This window comes from Gopherus flavomarginatus, chromosome 9 (assembly GCF_025201925.1).
Source record: "Gopherus flavomarginatus isolate rGopFla2 chromosome 9, rGopFla2.mat.asm, whole genome shotgun sequence".
Lineage (NCBI taxonomy): Eukaryota > Metazoa > Chordata > Testudines > Testudinidae > Gopherus > Gopherus flavomarginatus.
Window position 1 is genome coordinate 15,520,009 of NC_066625.1, and position 12,166 is coordinate 15,532,174.

General features: G+C 38.8%; 1 protein-coding gene across 3 annotated transcripts in view; it reads right to left on the reverse strand.

The window, feature by feature from the left end:
* LMTK2 (lemur tyrosine kinase 2) overlaps positions 1–12,166 on the reverse strand; it is an 85,360-nt gene that overhangs the window by 8,619 nt on the left and 64,575 nt on the right. For all 3 annotated transcript variants that reach the window (XM_050966699.1, XM_050966698.1, XM_050966700.1), the window contains 4 exons: positions 10,509–10,593; positions 5,521–5,642; positions 3,676–3,825; positions 315–3,339 (listed from right to left, as the gene is read on the reverse strand). In XM_050966699.1, coding sequence (XP_050822656.1) covers positions 315–3,339; positions 3,676–3,825; positions 5,521–5,642; positions 10,509–10,593 — 3,382 coding nt within the window. The remainder of the gene's footprint in view (positions 1–314; positions 3,340–3,675; positions 3,826–5,520; positions 5,643–10,508; positions 10,594–12,166) is intronic.

Here is a 12,166-nt window from a genome sequence, read left to right on the forward strand (position 1 = left end):
TGGTTATTCAAGCTCTCTCATTCTTTTCATGTAAAGCAAACTACTTTTCACTTTACAAATACTAACTTGCATCAATGCACTGCACTGAACCTTGGAAAGAATCGCAAAAGGTCCTTGCCTAATGTGCATACATGTTTATTAGTTTTTAATTAGATGAGTGGCTAAATTTGTAAAGACTTGACGAGACTTGACAACAATAATAAAATCTGCTGGCATATCTTGAATCTGGGCTTTAAAATTTTGATCATGTCCTTTTTTAAAAGCAAATATCTAAATTCTAAAATCAATGCTTAGTAATTAAAATGTCAACACACCTGATCAAACAGATAGACTGTGACATCATCAAAGAATGTTACTGCCTTTTTCTCACTTTTCCAGTACTCAGAGGGCCTGTCATGTTTAAGAGATTTGGGAAGTTTCAGCAGGCTTCTCAGATGTTTTCCATCATCTTTATCAGAAAGTATCACAGGCACTTGATGCACAGTTTCATCTTCACTGTCAGAGCTAAGACTACGCATATGGAAAGTTCTCATATCATCATCAGAATCATCACTGTTTTCATCTTCTTCATCTGCATCATCTCCATCCTCTGATGAATCAAGCATTCCAGAAACATCAAGTTTACCAAGATATTTTCCTTCAATATCTGGCTCTTTCAGTTTAGGTCCTTCAATGTGGCACAAGGATTTTTCAGTATCAGTTGAACCTGAAGGACTGTGTATGTTATTAATAGACTTTAAGTCTCTGCATGGAAGAAATTCTGAAGTATTAGTGCCAACACAAGAGACGTTCCTGTGAGATTCCTCATGTAATTTATTTTCGCCCCTACAGTTTTGTTCAGAATTCACTGCAAATATTGGAGTTTCTTTACTCCATTTGTCAGGACACACCTGCATCATTACATCTGTCTTCTGTGTCCCCAACTTGTTATTTAATTCTAACTGTGTGTCTAAATTACTGGTGTCCTGGTAATTCTCTATTTGACTGTGCTTTGACTGTATATCTTCAAAACAATAATAATCTTCAGTTTTATTCTCTTCTATGCTGGAAGAGGTACCACAAGTATCTACTGTAAGTACTGTTGGTTCTGCTGATTTATTTACAATCTCTTCTGTTTTTTTGTCTGGCTCAGAATCATTATCAGAAAAATAGGCAGAGTCTCTGTAAGAGTTTCGATTTCCACTGGCAAAATTCTTTGTGGTTATTTCCAAGTTACTATTGCTATTTATTGAATCTGAGCAAGCTGTTTCTGCAGAAACAATGATTACTGGATTGGTTGGCAAATCACTAGCATGCCTATCACCAACAACACATAGTGCAATGTCTGTGTTAGACATATCATCAACAATAAGATGTGAAGACCATTCTGGAGACTCCAGATTTTCAGTTTCATAGCCACTATCAGCAGGTTTATCAGGTGGCAAAAGTTTCTGGGGACTTTGGACCCCTAAAGACTCTAATACCTCATTCACATCTAATGAATCCATAGAGTCTGGTGTTTTTACGGACTGTTCTGTAGTCTGTGAGGGAGATGATGAGCTGTCTTCCAACAGATGATCTTGACTTGCACTGTCTGATGAAATGCCAGATATTAAAGTCACTTCTTTAGGAGCATCACTATATTTTTGAAGATGATTTGAAATTTCATTGTTGTTCTCCAGTAAACCGCCATCATCCTGTTCTAATGCAGAAAAAGTCTTCTGTAAATCATAATTCATAGATTCCTTATTAGTATTTCCTTTCTCTTCACCAAGGTTTCTCCCAAAAGTAATTTCATCATAATTAACAAGTGTTTCATTTTTTATTTGTCCCTCAGACTCTTCAATTTCAAGTGTGACACCAGAACATGAATCGTTTCCAAAACTTTGATTTTTGGCATTACTGGATAGTATTTCAATGGGGGCATCTTCAATGCCTTTTTCCTTTCCTTGACAGAGACTATCATTAATACTGTGGGATGAGTTTTTATCCACTTCTGCATATGAAAATGTATCACCGCCTTTCAGTATGGGGAGGTTCTGGTATTTATCTTGTGACTTCTCATCTGTTACAAGTGAAGCATAAGGAACCTGCGTTTCTGCAAGAGACTGAGGCAGAACACTCACATCTTCATTTGCAGGCACATGGACATGATCTTCTTTGTTCCCAGCTTTTAAATCATCATGCAATAAAGAAAAGTGTGGTGTATTTTTAGCCAATTTTAGCTCGATGTCCAGAGAATTCCCATTTGATGTTTCTGATATATTTTTAAAATCTGCTTTTTCTGATTTTGGCCTGATATCATCACTGCTATCTTTGTTAGTCAATATCCCCTTTAATAAATTCTTCTCTTGAAGAAACAGAAAGTTATCAGAGAGTTCTTCTACAGAAAGCACGCTAAAATCAGACTCTCTCATATTTTCATATAAGGAAACAGCCTCATTTTCAGAAACATGACTAGAACTCTCCTTATCAAGATAACTGACTGCTTTTGATACCTCTAGACTTGAACTTAAAACTGTTGGCTTAAATTCTACATGAATATCATTTAGTTCAGTTAAGTCAAATATATTTCTGTTATTTGTCAATTCCTCTGCTCTGTCAATATCACTAAATATATTCTGGAAAGGGCTTTCAGGACCATTAGTAACATGCAAAGCCTCATCTTTAGGATCTCTGTTATAGTGGAAAAACTCCCCATCTGTGCTGGATTCTTCAGCATCAAAATCCCTGGGAACCATGAAAAGAGAATTTTTGTCCTGTACAATTTCCTGATGATCAACTTCTGTTGTTAGTACAGCTGACTGATTATCAAAATTCATGCTACTGCCCCCATCTTTTTCTTCTAACTGGATATAGTAATCACTTCCAAGAGAACGTTTGTGAGCATCAAAAACAGGAAGCACTCCAGGTACATTAAATGATGCTTCCTGACCACTTTCATCCTGTGCTCCAGACAGTTGCTCTGAAAGTGACCTTTCAAAAACCTCAACTGGAAAGAAAATGTTTTTATATGTCATTGCTTCATCAGGATTCACCTGACTGCATTCATCAAAATGATCATGTTTAGCTGCCTCCCAGATATATTCAAAGCTGAGTCCCTGACTTGTTTCAGTTACAGTGAGGACTTCTTCCATTTCCTGCCCAAGTCGATCTCCTGTGAAATGATCTAGGATTGGAAATGCAGAGTTATTTGATTCTCTATTGGAAGTGTTTGGCTTAAGAGCATTCCACTGCTGTTCAAAATCTATCTCAGAGTCCCTTTGGCTTTGCATGCGGAGATATGTTAAAAGTCTGTGTACTTCCTCTGCTGTTGGTCTCTTATCTGGAGGTAGCCAGCAGAACTGTAAAACTTCATACCTGTGAAGAAGAAAAGGATATTTTCAACAGTTACAATATACAAAAGTAACTGCATTCCTCTTCCATTCACTGCATGGACAGGCTACACTTTTCAGTTCATTACTTTACATCAGGCAATTAAACTCAAGATGTTTCCTTTTGTATTCGTGTATTTTGCAAAAATGCTTTCCTTATCTGTTGCAATTCCTTTTGCTTGTTAGCTAGAATCACTTTTCCCAAAATATATGAACATGCAGCTCTTCTGACTTATTTTTGACAGTATAAAAATTACATTTAAGAAACCTCGAACAGTTCAGAGGGTTTTTTTAAATAGAAAGAGTCTAAAAAGAAAATTACCATCTATCAGAATATGGCTGTTCCAGATGTGGCTTAGAGAGTTTAACAAGTTTCTCTTTTATGACCTGGATTAGAACTTCTCTGTCAGAAAAGTGTGAATAAGGCTGAGCAGCATTGTCAAAAAGCTCCCACAATGTTATACCCAGTGACCTGAAAAAGAGAAGTGACAGTTTTCTATTAAACAGTTTTTTATTATTTGTATTGACATACTATATAGTAGCCTGTCTCTTGTACTAGATGTGAGACACACATGCCCATGAAAGATTAAAATCAAGACAGATTTTGTTTTGAATGATGAACATCAGAGCACCTAGACAACCCTACGGATGCCAGCTTTTAGCAAACCCTCCTCTACTCAAGAAGCATAAAACAGGTGTATATATATGACAGCTCCAATTCAGCCTGTTGCTAATGCAACAAAAATCAAAATCCTTAGCCTATGGAACATAAGAACCTTAAGGGAGTTCTACTATAAGAATTATTTTTATTTAATTTCTGTCCTGGCGAGGATCATCCTATCCCCCTGCATTGCACTGGACAAATTTGTTTTAAGTGCAAAGTGCAGCATTTCTTGCTCAGCTGTGTAAAATAAATGTTATAAACAAAGTCACAATGAGTTATGGCAGAAACATATACAGCGACATCTTAACCCTCACCCTATCTAAAATCTCTATTCAGAGCAATTTATTCCTTAAAATATGAGGAACTACCACCCTGGCCAACCTGCCCTCTTATCCCTATCTCTGCAAAAAAAACCCAAAAAAACCCAGAAACGTTAAAATACCAGTAATATTAAGATCTGATGCTTACCTATAAAAAACAACCACCACCACCCTGAAGTATCTAGCATGTATGATGCATAGACTAGCCACCAGAGTTTCACTTGGAATGCTTAAAGTTTAACTGCATGGGCTCATAATAGCACAATGTCTTATCTGAGGATCTGGCATGTAAGATAAACAGATATTACAAACTGAGGCTTGGAGCCATTACTGTCACAGGCCACCTGCTTTCTGACTAGTGCAATAAGCAGAAAATCATCTTATTCTACTATTCAATGTCTTTTATTCTACTCTCTAGGTAAAATAGGAAAATAGGATTTTGGGTAAAATCTTGAAGAGCACTTAAGTGACTCAGAAGCCAATGTCCCTTTTTCAAAGTAATTTAGAAGCCTAAAATATCACTGAAAGAAATAAGACTTTGAAGATAGAACTTAGGCGATTTTGAAAATTTTACCCATAGCCTAGATTCTTTGCAGGCCATGCTTATTAACCCATGGCAACAACCAATGCAAATGGGAGCAAGTGAATGTATTTAACTTCACTTCTCTGAGATGAATGGTATATTGTGGAACACAAATGTTAAAGCTCTACTGTAGTATATTGTGCCAAGACCACATGTGACACATGAGTAATATTTTGGCCACCACTATCAAAAAACTTTCTACATTATCAATGGCAGTTACCTTAATGACTGAATAATTTTCTGTTTCACTTCTTATTAACTGCTGGCCAATGTTTGCCTTGCATACAGCAAGTATTTCTTTTACAACTGAAATGTAAAAACCTGTTCTGCTAAATATATTTCCATAATTTTATTTTGATGTTAGAACCACTTAACAGCAAATTTAGAGTGTTAATTACAATTTCAAGCCAATAAAGATTAATCTGAAAAATTCCTAGAAAATGAATGATAGCAGAATATTAAATCCAGCAAATCAAACCAACTGTCAGTCCATTCAGTGCATTCTTTACAATGAAAATACACTGATTAATAATTGTGTATTTTATACTGAAAAATGTATGAACTCCAATTCTTTCAAATATTTAAAAGTCTACTACATACCATATGTTACTATACTTGGTTTGCTCTGCTGCTAACAATCTGTCTTGAAAGCTTGTTACTAGCTCAGGTGCAATCCATCGAAGAGGAACAAACTTCTTCTCATCTGTCTCAACATAATCCTCCTAGTGATGACAAAAAGAAAACTAAAATAAAAGCTAATCTGAGGTTTACACTTTCTAGGGGCTTCAAGGTTTGTTTTTTAATTTGTCTGTATCCCTGATTTCTCTCATTAAGAGATGTTTGTAGCCTCTTCCTTTCTTCTCAATATTTTCTTTCAGCAGAAGGGCAAGTAAATATTCTCTGAAAGTCCTTAAATCTTTCTATAAAATGATTACACAGAGAGTAAGTGATCTCAGCATCCTTCTCACCATAAAAGATTAAGGTAATTTTCTATGCAGCAGAGAGGTCCCTATTGAACAAGAATATCTTCCACAAGTGTATTTCAAAGTTCAATCAATTTGTATTGAGAGAACAATTCCCAACATAGTAAAAACATTTAGAAATAGTTTGGTAGCTAAAATACTTAGAAAATTGATTAAGTAAGAAAATGGATTTCAATTGACATTCCCTTCTCCCTCCTCTACCCAATTTGTTGAGTATAATAGTTTGAATTAATATGAAATATTACGAACACTTAATTTCAAACAATATTTTTTAAAATTGATTGTGTTTTACCTTGACTTTAATGCATATCTTGTTTAATAAAAGTTTAAATTCTACATCATCCCCTGCATTCTTTTATTTTAGGACTCTTGTAGGATGGGGCATGCAAGCCTAAATGGTAAGTTGAAGTTTAAGAACATAAGAATGGCCATGCTGGGTCAGACATATGGTCCACCTAGCCCAGTATAGTCTTCCAAAAGTGGATGGTGCCAGATGCTTCAGGAGAAATGAACAGAACAGAGCAATTTAACCAATGATCCCGTCGTCTAGTCCCAGCTTCTAGCAGTCAGAGGTTTAAAGACAGAAACCAACAGCATGGAGTTGTATTTCTCACTATCTTGGCTAATAGCCCTGGATAGACCTATCCTCTATGAATTTATTTAAATGTTTTTAGAAAGCAGTTATACTTTTGGCCTTCACAACATCCCTTGGAAATGAGTTCCACAGGTTGACGGCATGTTGTGTGAAGAAATACCTCCTTATATGTGTTTTAAACCAGTTGCCTACTAATTTATTGGGTGACCCCTGGTTTGTGAGCTAGAAAGGTAGACAACACCTCCCCTGTTAACTTTCAGCACAGAACTCATGCTTAAGGCTACGATTTTGTCATGGATATTTTTAGTAAAAGTCAGGGACAGGTGACGAGCAAAAACAGAAAAATTCACAGAAGCCATGACCTGTCCGTGACTTTTACTAAAAATATCTGGGACAAAATGGGGATCTGCGGATTCCTCATACCACCTGAAACAGGGCAGCTGTGCAGAGCTAGAAGCTACCTGCACAGCAGCTGGGGGCAGTGGGGTACCCCTGCCACCTGCAGCTCCATAGAACCCTCCATGCCCATGGGGGCAGGGAGCTGTGGGGTGTCCTTGGCTTCCCACGTCAGTCAGGAGCTGTGGGGTACCCCAACCACTCTGAGCTTGGGGCCCCTCGGCTGCCAGGAACTCAGGGATTCCTCCGCCGCCCCCAGCTGCCAGGAACTTGGGGGTTCCTCTGCCACCCTGGGGTTCCCCGCAGCTCCCAGCCCCGGCAGGGGACCCTGCAGTTCCCCACCACTGAAGTCATGGACATCGCTGGAAGTGACAGATTCGGTGACCTCCATGACTAAATAGTAGCCTTACCCCCTCAGTCAGCTCTTTTCCATGCTGAACAGTCCCAGTTTTTTAATCTCTCCTCATATGGAAGCTATTCCATACCCCTAAACGTTGTTGCTCATCTCTGCATCTTTTCTAATTTTATTAAGTCTTTTTTGAGAGGAGGTGATCAGAACTAGATGTAGTATTCAAAGTGTGGGTGTACCACAGTTTTATATAGTGGTGTTATGACGTTTTCTGTCTTATTATCAATTCCTTTTCTAATGGTTCCTAACATTGTTTATTTTACAGCTTATTTGACTACCACTTCACATTAAGCAGATGTTTTCAGAGAACTATCAATGATGACTCCACGCTCTCTTTCTTGAATGGTGACAGTCAAGTTACAAAATGGTGTGTTCTATGTATCATTGGGATTTTTTTTTCCCCAATGTGCATTACTTTCCACTTATCGACACTGAATTTCATCTGCCATTTTGTTGCTGAGTCAGTCAATTTTGTGAGATCCTTTTGTAACTCTTTGCAGGCAGGCAGGCAGATAGGACTTGACTACTTTGAGTAATTTAGTATGACCTGCAAACTTGGCCACCTCACTGTTTACCCCTTTGTCCAGATCATTTGAATATGCTGAATAGCCATGGATCTGTACAGGGACCAGTGAGGACCCCGCTATTTACCACTTTCCAGTGTGACAACTGAGCATTTATTCCTACCCTTTGTTTCTTATCATTTAACCAGTTACTGATCCACAAGAGGACATTTCCTCTTATCCCATGACTGATTACTCTGCTTAAGAGTCTTTGGTGTTGGACCTACTCAAAAGCTTTCTGAAAGTCCAAATAAACTATATCCACTGGATCACCCTTGACCCACCCAAAGAATTCTAATAGATTGGTGAGGCATGATTTCCCAAAGCACAAAAACCATGCTGACTCTTCCCCAACATATCATGTTCATCTGTGTGTCTGATAATTCTGTTCTTTACTATAATTTCAAACAATTTGCCTGGTACTGAAATCAGGCCTTTAATTGCAAAGATCACCTCAGGAGCCTTTTTTAAAAATTAGTGCTTCATTAGCTTTTGTGACAGGATCAGGCCAGATGGCTACAGGAGAGCAATAGAAGGCAGGTATATTAGCCCCCCGATAAAGCAGGTCCCTTTTCCCTGGGTAAGGTAACAAGGGCAGTTCCAGAACAATCAGGAACTTGCTGGAAGCAATTAAGGCAGGCAGGCTAATTAGGACACCTGGAGCCAATTAAGAAGCTATAGAATCAATTAAGACAGGCAGGCTAATCAGGGCATATGGTTTAAAAAGGACCTCACTTCAGTCAGTGAGGTGTGCCTAAGGAGTGGGAAGTGAGAGGGTGTGCTGCTGGAGGATTGAGGAGTACAAATGCTATCTGGCATGAGAAGCAAAGTCCTGTGGTAAGGCTAAAGAAGGGGTGGAGGCTACGGGGAAGTAGCCCAGGGAGTTGTAGCTGTCACATGAAACACTGTAGATAGCTGTGATCCACAGGGCTCTGGGCTGGAACCTGGAGTAGAGGGTGGGCCCGGGTTCCCCCCATCCCACTCCCCCATATTGGATATAGAGGAGTTGACCTGGACTGTGGGTCCCACCAGAGGGGAAGGTCCCTGGTCTGTCCCCTGACCCACTAGGTGGATCAGCAGAGACTGTGGGGATTGTTCTCCTTTCTTTTCCCCATGCTGGCCAGTGATGAGGTTAGCTGAGTGAACGGCAGGTTTGAGCCATTAGCAGAAGTGGCCAAACTTAGGGCTGCCATGAATCTCTGAGGCAAGCAAATCCGCCAATAAGCGCAGGACCCCCAAAGGCAGAGGAGGAACTTTGTCACACGTTCCTCCAGTCATCTGGTACAGAGGCTGATTTAAGCAATAGGTTACATACCACAGTTAGTTCTGCAATTTCATATCTGAGTTCCTTCAGAACTCTTGGATGAATACCATTTGGTCCTGGTGACTTATTACTGTTTAATTTATCAATTTGTTCCAAAGCTTCCTCTACTGACACCTCAATCTGGGACAGTTCCTCAGATTTCTCACCGAAAAAGAATGGCTTAGGCATAGGAATCTTCCTCACATCCTCTGCAGTGAAGACAAATGCAAAGAACTCATTTAGCTTCTCTGCAATGGCCATGTCTTTCTTGAGTGCTCACTGGTACCTAAGTCAGCCAGCAACCCCCACTGATTGTTTGGCAGTCTTCCTGCTTCTTATGTACTTAATTTTTTTTGCTATTAGTTCATGTGTCTTTTACTGGTTGCTTTTCATATTCTTTTTTGGCCTGCCTATCTATACACTTACACTTGACTTGCCAGAGTTTATGCTCCGTCCATTTTCTTCAGTAGGATTTGACTTCCTGTTTTTAAAGGATGCATTTTTGCCTCTAACACCACCTCTTTTACTCTGCTTTTAGCCATAGTGGCATTTTTCTGGTCTTCTGTTTTGGTTTTTTTTTCGTTGTAACTGGGGTATACATTTAGTCTGTGCCTCTATTATGGTGTTTTAAATAAATAGTTTTCATGCAGTTTGCAGGCATTTCACTTATGACTGCTCCTTTTAGTTGCATTTAACTAGTGTCGTCATTTTTGTGTAGTTCCCCTTGAAGTTAAATGTTTCTTTGGTCTTCCCCCACCCTTCAAGGATGTTACATTTGATTACATTGTGGTCATTATTACCAAGTGGTTCAGCTATATTTACCTCTGGACCAGATTCTGTGCTCCACTTAAGACTAAATTAAGACTTGCCTCTCCCCTTGTGGGTTCCAAAACTAACTGCTTTAAGAAGCAGTCATTAACAGTGTCTAGAATTTTTATCTCTGCATCTTGTCCTGAGGTGACACGTACCCAGGCAATATCGGGTTAACTGAAATCCCCCATTATTACTGGGTTTTTTGGTTTTGTAGCCTCATCTCCCTGTGCATTTCACAATTACACTTTAGTCATGTTAAGAACTCTATCCATTCATCAGTTCTCTAATAAGTGATGTCATTGTGTTAACATTCAGTTAAGTTTTATACATCCTGTACCTATATGAAAACCAACTATCTAATTTGTAAAGCAACTGATCAAAATCATAACCCCATAAAAGCAGTCATCCCATAAAATACGGGTTTGTAACCTTAATGTGTTTAGTCCAAATATATTCGATATATTTAAAGCTGCTCTGAATCTCTTTAAAATTGATTTAGGCAAAGAAAACAGATACATTGACTTACCTTGTATCTACTGAATCCTATTCCATAATCTCCTACTTTTACATTTAAATCAGATGTAAGAAAGCAATTCCTTAAGGCTAAATCACTGGAAAACAAAGAGTACAGTAATGAGAACAAAAACAAGAAACGGATATTCAATACAAGTTTGAGAGAAAAATCAATAACTTGGCTAAGGTAACGAAATTAAATTTAGCATCAGACTATACCAGAGCTTAAAGACCAATTATGATGTTAAATGCACAAAAATCTACAGAAAATGCAATCACAAAATATTACATGCCCTTTCAGTACTATTCTTGTTTACATTTTCAGTGCATTTCAGAAGCCACACAAGCCAACAAAAGATCACATTATGTTGCACTGCAACAGCAGAGATCATTTATGCTTCTGTCAATCATTCTTCTAGAAGTGTAAATTTAACAGCTGATGTACTAAGAAGCTATCTATTTCTCTTTATAAAGAGTAGGTATTAACAGACTTATTGGACCAGATATACTTTTGTGGTACATGGAGCTACAAATGACTCCTCCTTATGCCAGCCCACCTCACTATACCTCCCAGAGCATTCACCAAAGGAAAGGCAGATGGTGATATCCCCCAGTGAAAGCAATGCTAGTGCCTGCTAAGGACTCCTCCCAATGGAGGAGGCTGCAGAGGGGATACTCTCAATCAGAGCATTCTATAATCTTTCACTGACCAGGCACTAGCCCACTATGTACCTTATACACAGGGGAGGTTGTGGTTGAATTGTGCTGTCACAACCTGAATTTGTCATCATGCCCTGTGCGTGAAGTTAAGGTATTAGAAGTCTGAGCAATCCTGAGATGAATTTATTTTCTTGTTTCTGTAATTCCAAAAGATGAATATTTTGCCATCAATGTTTTTTTCCCTCCAAGAAATTTTAAAGCCATTCTACCAAAAAAAATTAAAATTACCAACCACATGGCTACTTTGAAGGTTCCCACAGCTACTGGTTGGGGGGGAAAAAAAAATCTATTCAATCACAGATGTGGGTCATGTTTATTAGCATACAACGACAATCATTTCAAAGCATGCTCTTAAGTGAAAGCTCTTCACAACATTTTTTAGGTATCAGAAGTATCTGAACACATTTGAATATGACAAATCTAGAGACAAAACACAAAGTCATTCAAATCTCAGAATATTAGAAAGTGACAACACACTGTACCAAACGAAAAATAAATGCCAGGATTTCCAATAATGAATAATCAGTGTGATTAAATCTACCACCATCTAATAGTATGATAAACTTTCTAACATGCATTGCTGAAAATGACCGCACCGCTCCTTTAAGCAGGGAGGCAGGGAATTTGGCAGAATGAAAGGAACAGTGCTTTAAGACTTGGGTGCGGGACCAGAGGTCAAACTGCTGCAAAAGGAGACAGGAGAAAACACTGACTCATCCCCTGGAATCTGGATGAGTGGAAGAGTTTAAAAGGGGCAGCCCATGCAGTGAAGCCCCCTTTTACACAGAGCAGGCTGAGGCAGCACCCATGCTCCTTCCCCTTTAGGTGCTGAAATACCAGGTTTGGTCTAGGCCTGCTGTGGGCACTGCAGTAGCTGCCCCTTTTTAGAGGGGCTGGGAAGGAATTTTTCCCTTACCACTAGATTGGCCTAGGTAGATTTGGGAGGTTTTC